At 34.8% G+C, this 19,881-nt stretch overlaps 3 protein-coding genes and 1 non-coding gene across 5 annotated transcripts; 2 read left to right on the top strand and 2 right to left on the bottom strand.

Annotated features, from left to right (window-relative positions):
- Positions 1 to 8,181: 8,181 nt before the first annotated feature.
- TRNAR-ACG (transfer RNA arginine (anticodon ACG)) lies at positions 8,182 to 8,254 on the bottom strand. The gene has a single exon. It is a non-coding gene; the product is annotated as a tRNA-Arg (tRNA).
- A 498-nt stretch (positions 8,255 to 8,752) lies between these two features.
- Positions 8,753 to 10,552, bottom strand: LOC129304209 (uncharacterized). 2 transcript variants are annotated; one of them, XM_054943902.1, is made up of 3 exons: positions 9,580 to 10,552; positions 9,225 to 9,492; positions 8,753 to 9,107 (listed from the first exon to the last, which is right to left on the bottom strand). In XM_054943902.1, the coding sequence occupies exons 1-3, from the start codon at positions 10,501 to 10,503 to the stop codon at positions 9,100 to 9,102; spliced, it is 1,200 nt and encodes a 399-aa protein (XP_054799877.1). In that variant the 5' UTR covers positions 10,504 to 10,552; the 3' UTR covers positions 8,753 to 9,099. The 2 variants fall into 2 exon arrangements, with proteins under 2 accessions (XP_054799877.1, XP_054799876.1); XM_054943901.1 differs by having other exon boundaries at positions 8,753 to 9,121.
- A 3,124-nt stretch (positions 10,553 to 13,676) lies between these two features.
- Positions 13,677 to 16,924, top strand: LOC129302037 (pollen receptor-like kinase 4). The gene is made up of 3 exons (XM_054940699.1): positions 13,677 to 14,325; positions 15,510 to 16,106; positions 16,263 to 16,924. Exons 1-3 carry the CDS (start codon positions 13,677 to 13,679, stop codon positions 16,922 to 16,924), a joined length of 1,908 nt encoding a protein of 635 aa, XP_054796674.1.
- A 2,074-nt stretch (positions 16,925 to 18,998) lies between these two features.
- LOC129300076 (universal stress protein PHOS34-like) lies at positions 18,999 to 19,841 on the top strand. The gene is made up of 3 exons (XM_054938604.1): positions 18,999 to 19,253; positions 19,331 to 19,440; positions 19,539 to 19,841. The coding sequence occupies exons 1-3, from the start codon at positions 19,082 to 19,084 to the stop codon at positions 19,737 to 19,739; spliced, it is 483 nt and encodes a 160-aa protein (XP_054794579.1). The 5' UTR covers positions 18,999 to 19,081; the 3' UTR covers positions 19,740 to 19,841.
- Positions 19,842 to 19,881: the final 40 nt, after the last annotated feature.

A 19,881-nucleotide genomic window follows, 5' to 3' on the forward strand; every position in this document is an offset into this window, starting at 1 on the left:
TTCTACCTAACTGGCCAACTCATTGTGGGTTAGTGGGTTGGCGAGCTAACCTGCCAATAAAATAATTTTTTTACAATTTTTTCCAATCTTAAAAATTATAAATTCATCTCTTTTCATTTTGTTTTGCAATAAAAAAATCATATTTTCTTTTTAAAAATTAATTATTAAAATAATTATAAAATTCCTTCTAAATAATTAAAATTACAATCTCAAACTTGAAGATTCTTCTTAATTAATAATAATGTTAGAAACTTTGTCGAAAGTTGCAATAATATTAATTTGAGTTAATTTCTCTAAAGCTTTAATTTATAATTATTTCCCATAATTGGTATGGGTCCCAAAATTATTACCAAGTATTGATCCGTTCACTCTCTGGACATGAGTGAGACAAAACTTGCAGAGAGAATAACAACTAATAACCATTTAAAAATGCAGAATCACACACACACCCACATTTATATGAGCTTCTCTTTGCATGCCAACCTGTTAGTGCTTTTAGACTATCAGGCAACTTTGCCAAATAAGAAGGAAAAAACAATAAAGTTAAAGAAAAAAAGATACAATATGGAAGCTTTTTTATTTAAATTAATTTATAGATTTGTATGGCAAAATGATATAGATTGGAGGCAATAGCTTGTATGACTTCGGAAGGAGAAAGATTGAAGTTCTGGTTACCAAGACTAAAGAAAAGGACTTGTGAGGATGCTAGAGTTTGGAATGAGGTGGGTTGTGATGGTGGTGAGGCGATATTGATGACTCGTGAGGACTGAGAAGGAATAGAGGCAACTCTGAAGATGAAGAGTGAAACTAAATGAGGAGGTAAGGATTTTGTTTTATGTTACTAAGGTTTAAGAAAAGTCATTTTTTTTTAAAGTTAAATGAGCTAATCTACTAACCCATGGGTTAGCCAGTTGTGAGGTCAAGTTATGCGGGTGGGTCAAGATTAAACTCGCATATAAATGAAACTACTTTTGCTAACGTGGCCCCCCACTATTTAGCGGGCTGAGCCTACAAGCTAAACCCATATTACCAGCTCTAAATAGAAGTTACTACTTTTTCATATAAATACATAACTAGGATGCCTAAACCATCACACAAGTGTCAAAAGCCTACATCAACCTTTAGACTACATTTAATGGACCGTACAGGATTCATGCAATACACTCGAGCCAAACAATTATACATAAACCATGATTTCCATGCTCAACCCCTTGATTCACAAGAACATAAGGGGAATAATTTTGCAAGAATCCACATGAGTCATAATACTCATTCATCTACACTTTTCTCTACTTGTATTAGTATTTTAGCCCAATTTACTCATACTGCCTCATCATAAACCTAGAGCACAAAATACATACAAATCATTTTCAACCATAATGCAAGTAGTCAATGGATTATATGATATCTTAGTTGACAAGTAACAATTCAAAACACATAATATAAGTTTGAGGCCTACAAGTAGGATTATCTTTCAAATCTTAAGCCTTTAGACATTTTTTTCAGTCTTGATTCGATGAGTTAAGCCTTATAATATTAAAGAATGAGGAGTGAGTATAATTACTCAGTAACTAAAGTCAATCTAATCTATATAATTACATATCGATTAATTTTAGATTTAAATGACATTATAAACCTTTTTATAGCTGGTATATGCGTATATTTCAAAAGTAACATCAACCATAAAAAGGCCAACTATGTGGCTAAGCACAAATGCATATCATCAAATATAATTACTAATGCATAATTAGAGTTATGATAATAACAACCATGTACCTATAACAAAATACATGAGACTACAATAATAACAACCATGTGATCGAAAAAAAATATATGATCATTGCCAACCTTATACCCTCAATTACCTTTGATATGAAATTAGTGGATATCAAGTGGCTACATCTATAACTCGAACTAACCAGTCTTTCCACTCATGAGGAGCTGCTTGGCCAAGGCTACCTCACTTACTTGTGATCTGCAATTTCCCCTAATATTGATAATTATAGGATGTTGTACCCTTAACCTAGCCTCCTCATAAATCGGTGGAGACTAGTTAGGTTCACATCCCTTGAAGAATAAGTGGGATAATTTCTAATCAATCATGAGATAATAGTTACCTTCTGATTCCAACGGTTGGTGTTGAGGCAAGCTTTCAGTTCCAACTATAAGCTGCTACTATCACGTGAATTTAATACTACTCCTCTCCCTAAATGAAACTCCTGTCAATAATCATGCCATATTCATCAACATATAGTATACATTTGTGTTGACAATTACCACATCACATTATATATATCACAAATCACTCCAATCATACTCCGTATATCATCATACAACACATATCTTGTGATACTCACAATCACGCACACACACACACATGTATATATGGATATTTCTTAATCATTAGCTTTAACAACATGTAAATAATTCATATCATTATCTTAATTCTAGTACATTACTCATCCAAAAACACTGCTTGTTAAAATTTACATCAAATGAATTTCACAACATCCAATCGATTTTCAAACATGATTTAAACAAATAATTAATTAACAAACAACTATGTAAATTATATTTCTCCTGGTTATCTCAAACCTTTGAGATATCAAAAGTTTACTTCTCAAAACACAAACTTTCAAAGCTTTCCAAATAGCTTGAATGGTGCCAAGTTGTTTAGTCTATAATATAAACATCAATATCCTTATTCGAATAATTTTTACATTCTTATCCACTTTTTCAACTCACATAAAATAAAATCTTCTATTTTTCATCATACTTATTAGGTTTGCAAGATTTCAAGAGTCTACATTGTCATTAATGAGCTATTAAACCACCATTAATGACTTCAAAACAAATCCAACCTCCTCTATTAAATGCCATTTTTTTTCATCAATGACCCTTACCAACTAACAACTCTTAAAGCCATTAATACTATGTTTAGATAACCCTAATGACTCCTATTAATTATATTTTAGCCAATGGGCTTGAACCTACAACTCACATGGACTGAAAATCATCATTTCAACTAAAACCTTAACTTAACTCTTTGAGAAAATGGAAGAGAAAGGGAGAGGAAAGGGGTTTAAAAACCTTAGATATTTTCTAGCTTCAAAATGCTTCCAAACCTTTAAGGAAATAAGCCTTAACAAAGAAATCTTGGGTCTTTCATATTCCTCTTCCTCTTTGATTTTTTGAACAAATATTCTTTTTAAAAAAATTAGCCATGCGTCGTGGCGCACGCAACACATGTAACGACGCATGGCACAAAAAGGTCTCCTAACATCATCTGCCTTCTGTGCACCATGACAAATGTGCTGCATGGCACAACATGTGGTGTCGCACCTAGAAAAATGTGGTGCGGACGGCGCGGGAGCGGAGGTCCCGGCCTTCGCGGTGGGAATCGCATGAACGAGGAGTCGCCACCAAGATTTTGAGAAAAATCTCAGGAAACCGATTAATGGAGGATAAGGGTGGTCTGCAAAATTAGAGAACAGGTTCGGGAGTCGGTTGAGTATAGGAAAGGTGTTAGGCACCCCACAAATACCCGTTCGTCAGAACGGTTACTTGAAGTTTGTTGTGCTCTTTTAATATGATTTTATAATTATTTTAATTATCCCTTTTGTATTCATGTGTTTGATAAAAATGATAAGAATTAAATAAGAAATGTTTATTTATTTATGAGGATGGACGGACTTGACTCAGAATCTGACTCTGAAGCCTATGTACACTGTGATGGGGATTAAAGTCCATATAGTTCGGGCTTGAAAATTATTGCTGAACATATATTTTTTGAAGAGAAATTAATTAGAAATAATTCATCATTTTGCAAATAAAACAATTTTTAAAATTTTGATATGTGTGTTTTAAATTGTAAAAGGTAATTTAATTTTAATTAGTTTCTCCATTCTTGAATTTTTGGAATAAAGAAAGGAAAGGGTTTAAAATTATTTTTCTTTATGTTTTATGATTGAGAATTTTAATCACAGTACCTGCAGAACCTTATTGGTTCATACGGTAATGCAATTGCTCTAAATATCTGTGGAGATTCTAAAATCTCACACGATAGAAGAAATTGACAATTTAATTTATTTATTTATATTCTTATGTATATTTTTAAGTGTTGATAATAATTTTTAGCATGTACATACATGTTTTGAAGAATTTTAATTATCATACCTACATAGCCTTATTAGCTTATACGGTAATATGATTATCCTAAATATCTGCGGAGATTCTAACATCTCACACGATAAAGGAATTAAATTTAAATACATTTTTAATGTGATTATATTAATATATAATATGTATGTATGTATGTATGTATATATATTTTAAAAACTAAATCGTTATATCTGCAGAGTCTTATTGACTCATACGATAATACGATGATCTTAGAAGCCTACGAAGATTCAGAAATCTCACATGACTAAAAGATATAATCGGTAAATATGGTTACAATTTAAATATATTAATTTGGTTAATTAAGTTTCTTAAATTATATATTATATAATTATTTATAAAAATCATTTATTTATTATAAAAATTAAAAATTACTATATCTGCGAGAACTTATTATCCCACACGATAATATAATTAATTTAAGTCCTTACAAAGATTCTTGAAATCTCATATGAAACTTAAATAAATTATTAATTTAGATTATAAAAAGAGAGTTAATTTTAATATATAAGTTTTGCTCTCATATCTATGAAATCTTATTGATTTATATGACACGAGATTATTCTGAATATCTGCAGAGATTCAAAGTCTCACACGATAAAAGGATTAAAGAATATTCACTTTAAACATATTTTAATGTGTAATTATATAATGCATATTTTTTAATATAAAAATCTTAATCGTTATACCAGTGAAGCCTTATTGACTCACGGTAGTATGATTATCTTAAAGGTCTACGGAGTTTTAAAAATCTCACATGACCAAAAGATTTAATTAGAAAATATAATTATAATTTAAATTCATTAATTTAATTAATTAAAAATTATAAAAATGTTTTGTTTCATTTATTCAAAAAAATTGTTTATTTATTTACCATATAAATTGTGATAATGTGATTAATTTAAATCTCTATAAAGATTCTTGAAATCTCACATGAGACTTAAATATTTATTATAAAGAGAGAATTAATTTTAATAATGAGCCTTTGAAACCCATATAGATACAAATCGAATTTTCATACTTATGAAATCTTATTAATTTATACGGTATAAGATCATTTTAAATGTCTGTGAAATTCTTAAAATTTTACATGACAAATAAGTAACAAACAAGTATACACTCTATTATTTTTTGGATCTCAATTACAAAATTCAAAATTCATCCAAAAAGAAAAATGGAACTCCTTTCTAATGGTGACATAATGAGCATGCAAATAAATAAGAAGATAATAAAAACAACCAGTAGCTTTAGTATTTAAAAGAACTAACTTATAAACATATTGATTAATGATATTTGAAGCAAAATATACTCAAGAGTTTATGGAGTAAATTAAGAACTAGAAAGTTTTGTAACTAGAGAGATATAAGATAGAAATCTTACCATTAATTCAGACTTCAGAGATCAAGATGAGAATCAATGCTCTTTGTTGATATGTTGAACACCCATTTCTATACTCCCTAGCTAGATGTAGGGATCCACTTGCACCCTATTCCATCTTCTTTAACTTATTTGTAGGTAATTTTCCATCCATATTGCTGTTGACAAAATTAAAACCATGACCCCTCTGCACTAATTCTTCCAAAGCAATACGTCCACAACTAGGCCACCACCGAGCCTTCACCATTCCAATACCACAAATAGCTCCCAAGTACCAAGCCACCATATACACTAAAGCTCAGATGAACGTCACCTTCCTGGCCAAGAATAATCCGAACATAACTGCAGGATTGATGTGGCCACTAGTGATATTGGCAGTGCAGTAAATGAGGACAAAGATCATGCCACCGAAGGCCCAAGTGATGCTTAGGAAGCCCACACTATTACAAAAGTCGAGCTATTTTTTTGTGACTGATAACAGTAACAATGGTGACGTAGAGGAGGAGAAGGATGGTGATGAACTCGACATTTCTTCTTTCTTAAGCTTCCTCGTGCATGCTTTGTCTGTGTGTTCTGCTTCTCCTTCACTGGTGCTTTCTATGTCTCCTTCTCTCTCTCGTCCTCTTTCTTGTCTCTTACTCCGTCTCTCTCTCTTGTGTCTCTTATTGCGCTCTATTTTTGCTTTGTTTTTTTTTCGGTCTCTCATTCTGTACTCTATTTTCCTTCCAGTTTTTCCTCCTCTCTCAGACTCTTCCTCGATCTCGCCTCTCTCTCACATTTATGGCTCTCTCTTTTTCGTCTCTCCTCCCTCTTCTCTCACACTGAAACATTCCTGTTTCTCCTTCTCTCCATGCTCTGTTTTTCCTTTATTTTTCTGTATGGTTTTCTCTCTCCAGTTCTAGTTTTTCTCTCGGTCCCCTCGTCTATTCCTACTATCTATTTTTTTTCTGCGTGCATGCGGTCTATCTTCTCTCCTTTCTTCCAGTTTTTTCTCCATTCTCTTTTCACCATGTTTTTACTTCTTTCGGTCCCTCTCTCTGTCTCTGTTTTTGCCTTTTTTTTGTCCAGCTATGATCTGTGTTTTATACTCTCAGTCTCTCTTCCCTCTTTCTCGACTTTTCTGCTTTTTCGTGCTCATTTTCAGCTAGTGTGTGGGTGCTGCATTTCTACTTTTGTGTTTCGTGTATGATTCTTTTATGTGCATGTCCAGTTTTTCACCTGCTCTCTGCTCTCTTTTTCAGAGGTAAAGGTTTGTTCTCTATCTATTGCATGCATGCATGTTTCGGCTGGTGGCAGTTTGGTTCTCCTTCTGCGTTTCTATGTCTTTCTGTGTGTCTTTGGCTTTCTTCTTCTTTCGTGCACATCTTCTTCATCTCTTTTGGGTTGTGGCTGTATCTGTTCCTTTAGTTTTCTTTTTGTGTGTGATTTCCTATCCCTGTGTGTGTGCTGAAAGTGTGTGTACGTGAACTGCACAAGGCTTGTGTTTCATCCAGCCTTTTTTTTGCTTTTAATAATTTTTTTTAGATTAAATTAACACACACACACACACATGTATGTATTTTTTTTTAAATGAAAAATAAGATTTAAGGAGAGAAATTTAACTCTCAAAAGTTAACTCCTAATATTTTTGAATGATTGTGATAATTTAGAGAGAGATCTTAAAAGATTTAAACAAGATTTTTTTATTTTTGAAAATATAATCCTAAAAAAGGATTAAATTTTATTTTTATATTTTTTATATTTTTTGACTATTTATTATTATTTTATTAAATTTAAAAAAATGCTCGGACAAAATACGGTGTTCACATGTGGCATAGAGGCTTCCTCTCAAGCTTTTCTCACTTTTTGATGCCCAGATGGCTTAACTTCATTTCAAACCTAATTTTAAGGCTGAAAACACAACAAAATATGCCTGTTAGTCCTCTCAAGTCACACACCTTATTAATTAACTCAACTACTCTACATTCACTTTGCTTAATTCGATCTTGGATTTTCAGGATGTTATATTTCTCCCTCCCCCTTTTCTTTCCAAAGAGTTACATGTAAAGGCTGTCAGCACACGTCTCGTGTGCTATTCTCAAGTACATGCATGTCTTCAAAACCAGCTCCCCTAAATCTCAATCTATAGCAATTATATTTCTCTAATCATAGTCCACGTTAATGTTGTTATATTAGTAGGGAGAGGAGGAGGGAGAGAACAGGAGAGAGCAGAAAGCGCAGAACAGGAGCACAAAGAAGATTAAGGATCTAGTTTAGGAGAGAGAAGGAGAGGAAGAGTGTGTGTGAGGAGGAATGAAAAGTTGTGTCCACAAGTGATAAATATATGGGGCTCATGATTTAAAAAAATGGAAGTTTAATCTAAATCAACGGTGGGGATCAAATTACTACAATTTTAATTATTCAAGATTTAAAAAATAATAAATATAAGTTTAGGATTCAAAATATTTCTAGATTTATAATTCAGAGACCAAATTATATATTAATTTGAAAAAAATCCAACTATCAATGAGGATCCGAGACCAAGATGCTGTTTACTTTCTCATCCCAGAAAGCCTTGCATCAAATGGCGGATTTCCCAGCCTTGCATGGCAGAAGTGTAAATTGGAAAAAAAAAAAAAAACCGTTCGACTCCACTGGGGATCGAACCCAGAATCTCTGGTTCCGTAGACCAGCGGCTTATCCATTGGGCCATGGAGTCAATTGGTAGAAAGGCCAATTTAAATAATTAATATCTTCTTTAACAACATCATAGACTCTTGCCTCAAAAGACAGGCAAAAGGTTGCATCATGGGCGTAGGTGGTGACAATTGAATTCCTCATGGTATCAATTTACAAGTTTATATTATGAACGGAGATTTTTAATGGTTAAGTGATCATTATTGAATCCAAGAGTGCAGGGTTTCTTTCCTTTCTTCTGAGAGAACCTGAAAAGGGGTAAATCGCAATGGATTCTTCCGGTAAACGGAGAGAAGCATCACAGGGATTTTGGATATGCATGGCTGATAAGTAAGCAAATGAGAAGGGAAATACGCGCTCTCCAAAAAAAAAAAGGGACAAAGGAAATACATATAACATATGCGAGAATGAAATTATACGTTGGGGAAATGAGAAGTCGCAAGGTACATCTGCTATTTTTCAAGTACGAACTCACTATTATTGTAGTTTTCAATTCTCAATTTTATTGTAGATGGGCTTAACAATATATATATATATATATATATCTGGTCAAGTTTAACAGACAATTTTAATACACGTTGAATGTTACAACTCCTGCAAAAATTAAAGCACCGAATTTATACGACATCCCTCAACCTGCCGAAGTTTCAAGTTAAAACTTTCAAACTAGCAAAGCTATGATGGTCTATTTCAAACGAAGCTTTTCTGCTGCTGCTGCTTACAAGTAAGGCTTCGTTCTGGGCTTACACATTCAGTCATAAAACAACCACCTTACTCAGAATCCAGAGCACCAGAGAAAACTCAAAGGCAAACAGAGTATGGAGCAATCCTCGATCCAGTGCGAACCCAAACAGCGTTATCCCGCCGTTATTGTGCTGCAAATACGACACTGCATTCAATCCATCAAACACAACATGCATGTAATATAAGTCCTCATGACATGAAGCATCAACATCCTCAAGCTTTATGAACAAGCAGAGGAGAACACTCACCTAAAGCTTGTCTGGTTTGAAAGGCGGAAGAGGGTTGTTGAGCGGTTACTGATATGTATATGTCAGAGGAATCAGAATCACCCTCAATTCCCAATCCTTCTGGCGTCTGAGATTTCCATTGATGATCAGTTTCTGATTCTGCACATGACTTTGTGACTAGCATGTGCCATCTGGTCGCAACCGCCACTATCCCTTGAGCTCTGTGTGTGATCCTCGCAGCACCCAGTAGACACAAGAAGCACCCACATAATTGCACCCCCGAACATATCTGCATTTTCTCATTATTTCTTGATTACTTATCAACATAATCGACCAGTCATTGTGGCAGAGAGTGCTTGCTTATATAGTTACTTACCACGAGGTCACCAGAATTGAAGAAGGTCATGACGGATTTGGAAGCTAAAATCAGAAAGAGAGATCCCAACTGACTAACTGTGATAGTAACCAAACACACAATTATGAAGAACCTGTATCTATGGCTTGTGACAGAGAGCTGTTTTCTGATCTTGACATGTTCACAGAATATCACATTTGCATCAGACCCACAACCTTCGAATAACTTATGAACTCCTTCGAATCTTAGTATCTGAAGCTCGCAGGTTAGCCGAAACAGCACGCACACCAACAAGAACACCCCTGTTCTGTAAACCCACGAAACCAACACTAGCAAGAACACAATGGAATTCAGGGGAAACCCAGGGCTTATATGTGGGACAGACACTTTCACTGTAGAGAAAAATATGATCTTGTGGGCAAGCTCTACGAAGAAGGACGGTAAGATTATGGCGGCCAAGTATCTGAAGGCCTTCTCCAGCTCTCGTGTGTACCCTCGTCGAACGTACGTAGAGTCGTCCTGCAAAATGTCTAAGAACAGAAGCTGCCTGAGCCCATACCTGTGGAAGAATCGGGAAAGAGTGAAGAAGGACATAATGGCGAGGCAGGATTCTGGTAACTGAACAAGCTTGTTGAAAGAGAGTGGGTCGTCCTCGGTGGCGGATGCAGGGACTTGAACGAAGAGGGAGGTGAGGATAGGGACGACGATGGCGAGAAGCACGAACAGGACGTAGGAGATGATCTTGCCGACGCTGGAAGAATGATCAAGAGCACACCATTTGAGGCTTATCCGAAAGTTTCGGAGTTCGTCAAAGATGATAGACTTGGACCTCGCATAAGATGGCTGCAAAAGCAGAGGAACATTATTCGGCTGGCATTGATCGGCAAAGGACACGCGCCTGCCGGAGCAATCCACGTCGGTGGCGGTGCTGACGGTGGAGTCCATATAGTGTGGTCTATGGCAATGGAAGGGAAAGAGAGTGAGAGACAGAGGATTTGGAAGTTCTCTGTTGATTTATACAAATGTGAGTGGAGCAAAATGGGGATAAAAGAAGAGTGAGGAAGGTGAAACCCAAAGAAAAAAAAAAGTAGAAACCTTGCTTTGTCTCGTGAGAGTTGTGTTTGCCTCGAAGGGGAGGTTTTCATGAAAGCCAAGAATAAAGCTGAGTTGTCAAATTTGCTTATGTGTTTGGCGTTGCCTTTCTCACTTGCACGTCCCTCTCATATTCTTTTCTCCGCTGCTTATTGGACCATATGTATGTGCTTTGAAGTATAACTATTCCCTTTGCTGTTAAAATATATTTTTTATCATTTATTTTTATATAAACTTTCGTCTTAATTTTTTAACTTTATAAAGTTTTTTTTAATCTTTTAACCCTATTTTAAATGATTATTTTTATATTAATTATTATTACTTTTTAAAAATTAAACTTAATATGTATACATTAAAAAATATTTTTGTTAATATTTAAAAGCTTATTTTAAAAAATTTTGTAACAAAACTAACGATATTAAAATTAAATAATTGAAAAAATATTTTATAAAAATAAGGGATTAAAATGAGACTTTATATAAAATAAAAAAATTAAAAGCATGCTTTACCCTCTACATATTAATTAGAGTAAAATAGACAGAAATTTATTTAGTGTAATTTAAAAATTGAATTTATTCATGGACCCTGCAAGGTGTGACAGAGGAAAGGTCCAAGTGTGTGACATGTATGGTGTCGTATCAAATAGTTTACCTTTTCCATACAAATATACACACACACAATTGAGATGCACGTGAATAGAAGAAAGAAGTTGGCCAAAAAAAAAAAACAGAGAGAGAAGGATAGAGAGAGAAAATGGAAGAAGCAAAAAGTTTGTTGCTTAATGTTTATATATATATATATATATATATTAATGTTGATAATTCTTGCTGCACCAGAATATTAAAATCAAGAATTGTGATGAATGTGAAAGGGCTGTGCATTGGAAGAAGAGATGTGATTATGGCCACAAAATTTTCTAGCCAATTCGAAAATCAATGATGCTGTGTAGTGAATTTAATAACTCCAGGCAATTGTTTAAAAACAAATATTAAAAGGATTGAATTGGGTACATGATTTCTAACTTTTATTTATAAATCTCGTACAACCTATCGAGCAAACAATTAGAATTTGCAAGAAAAATAAAGTACGCGTCACTGATTGATTTCATAGCAAATTATTCCATCAATATGTATGTTCAACAACAGCCACCAAACGCCACAAACCTAAAAAATCAAAGAAGATCAAAGGGCTGATTATCGTACGTACCTGATGAACTAAGACTACGCAGGGATGGTGATCGACTCAATTGACTACAGCAAATTAGGTATACATACGTAATCTTTTTATTTTATTAAAACAAGGGTAACTTTGAAATATCCAACATTCGATAAGGATATATTAATCACAAAATTTAGCTAGCCTTCAAAAAATTTTAATTTAAAAGGGAGCTAAATAAAAAAGGGGAGGGGAGAGAGGAGGCAAAATTTGCCTCTTCTCCCCTCCAATTTTTTCAACCAAACAATATATTCCTTTCCCCTCTAAAAATCTTTAACCAAACAAAGCTCAAGTGGGTCACGAGCGGTGATCCATCTACCGTTACGACCGCTGCATTCTTCCACGTAACCAACCAAATTACGGGATCCATCGCTCCCAAGTGCCAACTGGATCAACTTTTTTTATATATTATTTATTAATAAGCATTATTATTATTATCATTATTATTATTTTTTGGCCCCACGAGTATTCTCGTGCATGAGAGATTGATTCGCAATCCTGTTCGGTTCACCTAACCCAGTCAATGACATGCTCTTTAAAAAAGCCAAGCCTGCCAAGCCCTCCAACTCATGTCCTGTCAAGTCAAATCAATACCCAAATTTAACGGGCTTAATATACTAGCCCAGCCCGGTCGATTGTGAATTTGTGATACAATCCGTTCGGATGACTTTTCCATGTTGACTTTCCCAACACTAGTCACTGAAGGATATAAATAAATCATACAAAAAATAATGTTGGAATAAATTATATAAAAGAAACTTTAATCTACTTTTGATTTCTTTATTTATTTTAAAAAAACTTCCATTCAATGTTATTCTTTATTATAAAGAAGTTTTCTTATAAAATATATATACTCTAAAAACTAGAAAAATTCCCTTGCGATGCACAAGATTAAAGAAAATTTTATTTTTTATTTTTTTTGTCTCTAAAAATTATTGAATTTGCATCCGGTGCTTGTTAGTCAATGAGTTGAAAAAAAATTAAAGAGAAAATATGATAATAAAGGTAATATTTAAAAAATATAATTAATAAAACTTTATTTTTATTAAAATGTCTTATATTTTAATATAACAAATCTCCCCCAAGATGTCTCATATAATGGGATTGGAGTCAGTATTTCATGATCTGCATGGAGAATTATATTATTATGAGGATTTATGTGTTATAGTTATAAAAAATATAACAAATATTAGATAATTCCTTCTACTGTAGAAATAACAGTGCTTTACTGTACATAGAAGTGGAACCGTAAATTCAACAGAATTTACAAAATGTAAGATTACATAATAATATATAATTTCAATAAAAGTTTGTATAATTTACTCAGCCAAAACTTATAATTTTATATAATATTATAAGTTTGCATAATAAAAGTTTGCACAATAGAGCCAATGTTCATCGCATGCTCAGCAAACAGAATATTAACAAGCATGCCAAACAAACGAAAATGATAAATATATATTGTCCATATTGGAGCCTTGAAGAGAGACGGCCAATCGTCAATGCAAAAAGAAGACGTATAATCTTCTTCATAAACAAGAAAAACAACCCCAAACCAGCACACAACCTCGCTAAACATGTATTAAACTAATTACTCTCCTTAGCAAACTAGACCAAGCCTTCCATACTTGGCCGGCATAAAACAGCTCATATAATTCTTTCCGGGAACGACCTTTTCAATGTCACCCCTTTAAACTATTAGATATCATTTCGTGAAGAATCCCCAGGCATGCTTATTCTCCTCCCTTCATGTGACCCAAAACTTGTCTCGATCAGCTTTCACGGTGCTCTCCCTTTTCTATCCTCCATGTATGGCTTACCACAAAGCCTATCGTGGGCTTCTCATCATGCTCTTGGCCTTCGTCGTAGCCGTTGGCTTTCTGCAGCCATCTCTAGGTGATGACGCTCAGGTTCTGATCAAGTTCAAGAGCTTCTTGTCCAATGCTGGTGCCTTGAACAACTGGAACGACTCTATCAGTATCTGTGACTGGAACGGTGTGAGATGTCGCAAAGGCGGGATTCACTTGAAACTGGAGAAGATGGGACTGAGTGGCACTATAGATATTGATACCTTGTTGGAATTGTCCAATTTGCAGAGTGTTAGTGTCAAGGACAACAATTTTGAAGGTAAAATGCCTAGCTTTAACAGGATTGGGAGGTTGAAGGGGCTGTATTTGTCCCATAACAAGTTCTCTGGAGACATACCTGATAATGCTTTTGAGGGTATGAAATACCTGAGCAAGGTATACTTGGACGAAAATGAGTTTACAGGTCACATTCCTAGTTCTCTTGCTGAATTGCCCAACCTTTTGGATCTGGACTTACATTCGAATCGTTTCGAGGGCAACATACCAGAGTTTCGAACGAAAAATAAGCTCAGATTATTTAATTTATCGAACAACCTGCTAGAAGGTGAAATACCAGGAAGCGCAAACGTTGGCGATCCCAGTGCATATGAGGGTAATATGCTCACAATCATCTCTGCATGTTCAAATATTTTATGCTATTTACATTTCATTAACTTTTTTTCTCCAATGTTGTTTATAGAGAGGCTAGGGTCCAAGTTGACGTTTAACTTTGTTTTGATTCTCACTGCTTTGACAAATTCAACCTTTTTTGCCTCTCTTGTTTTTGCCAATGGAGATGATAACATCTTTAGCCTAAGATAGTTTTTAGGTCGAGATGTTCAAATTACACAATATTTTTTCTATTTTAACGAAATATTTAAACTTAAAACTTAAGGTAACTTTGAGAATTAAATAATTTTTTCAAAAAATATAGCTAAAAAATCAATGTTATTTACTGCTGAGTGAAGTTAATTAGTTTTAAAATTTCATATATGGAAATCTTTATGTTTATTGATATATATATATATATATATATAAGTTTAACATTTATGGTCATTTTTCTGTTGCTTCTTCAATCATATTGTTCCTGTCAATCGCTTGAACTTGATTGTATTGATGTCCCAGCGCACCAATATTTTATAACGTGTAGATCAAAATATAGGAAAGAATTTGACTTTTTCCAGCTAGTCGGAAGATTTTGTAAGATACTACTGTATTTGTAGGACATAGAGATATATAAAACAAATGATTTTTTATTCTGTATACGTGAATCGTTTAACATAATCAACTTTAATGACTCGAAGGCTCTATTGACTTAATTCAGTCATATATATAGAGTAAGCTGAAGCTGCGTGCACGTCTATACGCCTCACGCACCAGCATCTCTGAAGATGAGGCTAACAGTAAATGATCATGAACAATAATACAAATCAATACTCTCTCCGTTAAAAAATATAAAATATTTTTAATCAAATCTCATGCTTCAATAAAGTAATTATTTATTTTTAAACTAAGTCTATCTTTTTATATATATCCTTATTAAACACCCTATAATAAATATAAAGTTATTATCAATAGAGATACTTTTTTTTAAAAGCAATGATTGCACTTTAAAAAATTAAAAATATCTTACATTTTTAAATATCTAACCTCTTAAAAAATACTTTATATTTTTAAATAGAAGGAGTATTGTTCAAGCTTAAAAATTGTGTTTTACACACACATACACACGTATATAAACACTATATATAATAGACACCTCCCCCGGTTCATGTCTGTTAATTTCTGGTGCAACAGGCAACAAAGGTCTATGTGGAAAACCTTTGAATAACCCCTGCAAAAAGTCTTCCAGGAAACGAGACCTTCTTATAACTGCCATTGTAGTGGTGGCCGTGATTTTCTTGGCTTCAATTCTAGCAGCTACATTTGTTGTTCATCGCCGGAGGCGAAGACGTTCTCAGATGACGAAAACTACGGTTCAGCAAGTGCAACATCAAAACAGTGCACCCTTGGTAATCAAGAAGGAGGAGGCTCCATCACTTGATCTGACAGCTGAATTCAAGACGGGTGAGAATGGAGATCTGAACTTCGTTAAGAGAGACGCGGAGAGATTTGATCTGCAAGACCTTCTTAGAGCCTCGGCTGAAGTTCTGGGTAGTGGTAGCTTTGGGTCTACGTATAAGGCTATTGTTTTGAACGGACCAGCCGTCGTCGTGAAGAGATTCAAGCACATGAACAATCTTGGGAAAGAAGAGTTCTCTGAGCATATGAGAAGGCTCGGAAGTTTGAGCCACCCTAATCTTCTTCCTCTTGTTGCATTCCACTTCAGAAAAGAAGAGAAGCTTCTGGTTTATGAGTTCGTTGAAAATGGCAGCTTGGCCAGTCATCTCCATGGTATATATGTGATCCCTCATCTGCACATGCTTACATAATCCCACACAAAATTTCAGCCACAAACCAAAAGCTGGCAGATAAACTCAAAATAAATACTTACACATGCATGCATATATAGTTATAATTTTGAAATGCTATTTACACTTTAATTTACAGGTAGGCATGGTTCTGGACTAGACTGGCCGACCCGATTGAAAATCACAAAAGGAGTGGCGAGAGGATTAGCTTACCTCTACAGAGAATTCCCGGATCAAAAACTGTCTCACGGACATCTCAAATCCTCGAATGTTCTGCTAGACCAGTCAATGGAGCCTCGTTTGACCGAGTACGGACTCGTCCCAGTGATGAACAAGAGCCACGCTCAACAGTTCATGGCGGCATACAAGGCCCCAGAGGTAAATCAATTGGACCGACCCAACCAGAAGACCGACGTGTGGTGTTTAGGAATTCTCATTCTGGAACTCCTGACAGGAAAATTCCCGGCAAATTACCTGCGACATGGGAAAGGAGGAAGCTCGGACTTGGCCACGTGGGTGAACTCGGTGGTGAGAGAGGAGTGGACAGGGGAAGTGTTCGATAAGGACATTCTGGGGACGAGGAATGGTGAGGGAGAGATGCTGAAGCTGTTGAAGATAGGAATGTATTGCTGCGAATGGGACGTGGAGAATCGGTGGGACTGGAAGGAGACGGTGGCCAAGATTGAGGAATTGAAAGAGAAGGATAGTGAAGATGATTTCTCTTCGTTTAATAACAGTGAAGCGGATTTCTCCTCCAGGCCTATGACCGACGAGGATTTGTCGTTCACAGCACCCAATTAGTTCATCGGAGGATCGGAATGCAATGAAATCAAAGTTGGAGCTCTTTTCAGTTGGATTTCAGTACATTTCTGTTGTTATGTTCTGATTCTTCCCTCGTTATTTACTTTATCTTCTGTTTTGGTATCATGATTTGATGAAACGTGCTCTTTGGCTTGGTCAGAATGGCTTTACACTCACACTCACGTGGGTCTTCGTCTAGAATCCCTGGTGTGGCAAATGGCCAGGGGCAAGAAAGGACCATCAATAATGGATTCTTGTATAAGTAATAATAATAAAAAATACATCATATTCTTGTACGACCGGTTTTATTAGAACCGAAGTCGTTGCATTTCTGTTAAGTATGAGAGATCAGAGATCAGATCACAGCTTTCGATTTTGAGGCACTTATTTTCTTAAGAAAGGCCCTCTTCTTACCTTTGAACTATACTATATGTATTGTAACTATGCTCTTCGTTTTTTATTTAACTCTGCATGTCATTTTTATCATTTAGATTATTTAAAGGGTGCATGATATGATAGTAATTTATTTACAATGTATTGAAAGAGGCAGTTACACTATTCCTATGAAGAATAATCTGGATGGGTAAGAGAATGTATCGGTTCAAATATTACTTTTCATTGTTTACTTTATGGAACAAAGTTCGCATCCGAGAAGAGGATGCTGTCAACATTAGATATTTAACTATCATTTAAGTCTACCTTTCTAGGGCATGGCATGGCATGGGGAATAAATATTAAGAAAATGGTAGCAAGTTTTTATTGAAAAGTTTGATAATAAATATAGAATATAATAATGACATCCCTTTCACGCAAATATATTACCTAATCTGTCTTTACCAAACAAAGTCACTCCAGTATATTTTTTATTTGAAAAGAAAGGTGCCATTGCATCAAAAAAATATTATAAAAAATATGCTCAATTAATCATATTACAAGCTTTAAAACATGTTGGTCCCACTTTTTTTTGGTCTGAAATTACATCCACAATTTGTATATTAGTTTTAACAAATAATAAGTATGATTAGTCCATTATATTTCAAAATTTTATGGAAATGTAAGGAAATTAATTATACAAATTTAGATTAAGTGTGTGCACCGAGTGTTAATATCTGTGTAGATAATGCTCTCGTGCGTAATAAAGGCTAGTTATTATATAAATTAAAAATGAAAATGCAATTTGTTTCTAATGAAATTAATGGATTATCTAGGTGTTTTATAGTTTGAATTCAATTGCGTAAACATAATATTTTGTTAGTTAAACATAACTTTTGATTCTTATACTTTACTCACATTTTACTTTTGATATCTATACTTTTTTTCAGATGTTTTAGGTTTTTATATTTTTATTTTTTTTATTATTTTTAATCTTTCCAAAGTCCTTATACTTTATTCATAGAGGGATCGAAAATAAAAGTATAGAGACCTAAAATATTTAAAAAAATTATAGAGGTCAAAAGCAAAACATAAGTAAGGTACAGGGATCAAAAATTATATGTACCTATATATTTTTTTTAAATCACATTCTAGGTGATATGCAAACCCACAACATTTTTACTGTGATAACAAATTATATTATTGTATTACAATTATTTTAATTTTATTTACAGGTCACTTGTTATATGTTTTACTGAAATTTAAAAAAAAACTTTAAAATTTATTAATTTCATATGAAAATTTAACAAGTTGTTAATTTTGTTTCAATTTAATATACATATTTAATAACATATTTTTTATGACAACAATATTCTTTTACTCACTGACATGTAACAGAATAAATAAAATTACTATAAAATTTAATAACATCATTTGCAAACAGGCCAAATTATAAACAGGAACGTAGGAATATTCTATGATCATTGTAATGGAATAGTAAATGTCATGTGACGTGTGAGTTGGGTTGATGAAAGACTGAAACATGAAACTTGACAAAATATCCTAGATTTTTTGGCTTCAGAGGGTTGCGTACAATCCGAGTTGGAGGCTTATCCACAAGATTTGGTTTGGTTTTGGCCCACTGGGTTGAAACTTGACAAAAACCAGGACGCCAACAGGATTTAGACAATCATGATTAACAAGAATCACCACTCGCCACCCTTTTAAAGCTCAGCCGTGTCCGTCGTCACCATTCATCAATCACTCAACCATCGAAGCGAAGAAATGTCGGTAAAGGAACGGCGAATTCTGGTGGCGGTGGACGAAGGAGAGGAGAGCATGCACGCTCTCTCATGGTGCCTCAACAATCTGGTCCACCCAAACTCCGACGACACCCTCATTCTCCTCTACTCCAAGCCCCCTCGTCCTGTTTACGCCGCCTTAGATGGCCCCGGTGGTTCGTACTAATCCCATCGCAATTATACCTCTCCTTCTTCTTTCTTTTAAGCTTTAGCCTTTGATAATTTTTGTCAGGATATCTGTTTGCTGCCGATGTATCTGCGGCCATTGAGAGGTACAGCGACCAAGTGGCGGAGAGTGTCATGGAGAAGGCCAAGAAATTGTGTGCAAGTCTGCAGCAGCAGGTAGGCTCCGGCCATTATTCTTTCCTCTGGTTTAATTTCTTGATTGACTTGTGATTGAGGTGGGAATGGCAATTAGTAATGGAGAATGGATGAAGCAGGTGAAGGTGGAGACGAAGGTGGAGAATGGGGACCCGAGGGACGTGATCTGTGAGGCGGCGGAGAAGTTGGGTGTGGACGTGCTGGTGATGGGAAGCCATGGCTATGGCGTCATAAAGAGGGCTTTCCTTGGGAGTGTCAGCAACCATTGCGCTCAGAAAGCCAAGTGCCCTGTTCTCATAGTCAAGAAGCCTAAATCATAATTTGCTTCCTTCTTCTTTTCAATGCCTTGGCTTGTAAATATCTGATATCTCGTGTTGTGCTTGTATCTTTTGTTCTTCTTCCAATCTAGCTTCATTTCCAAATCTCAGTATATCATCATAAATTGCATGCATACCACTAGTA

The sequence above is a fragment of the Prosopis cineraria genome, unplaced genomic scaffold (assembly GCF_029017545.1).
Source record: "Prosopis cineraria cultivar Desert tree isolate PC_DT_omini unplaced genomic scaffold, ASM2901754v1 PC2, whole genome shotgun sequence".
NCBI classification, from domain to species: Eukaryota; Viridiplantae; Streptophyta; class Magnoliopsida; order Fabales; family Fabaceae; genus Prosopis; species Prosopis cineraria.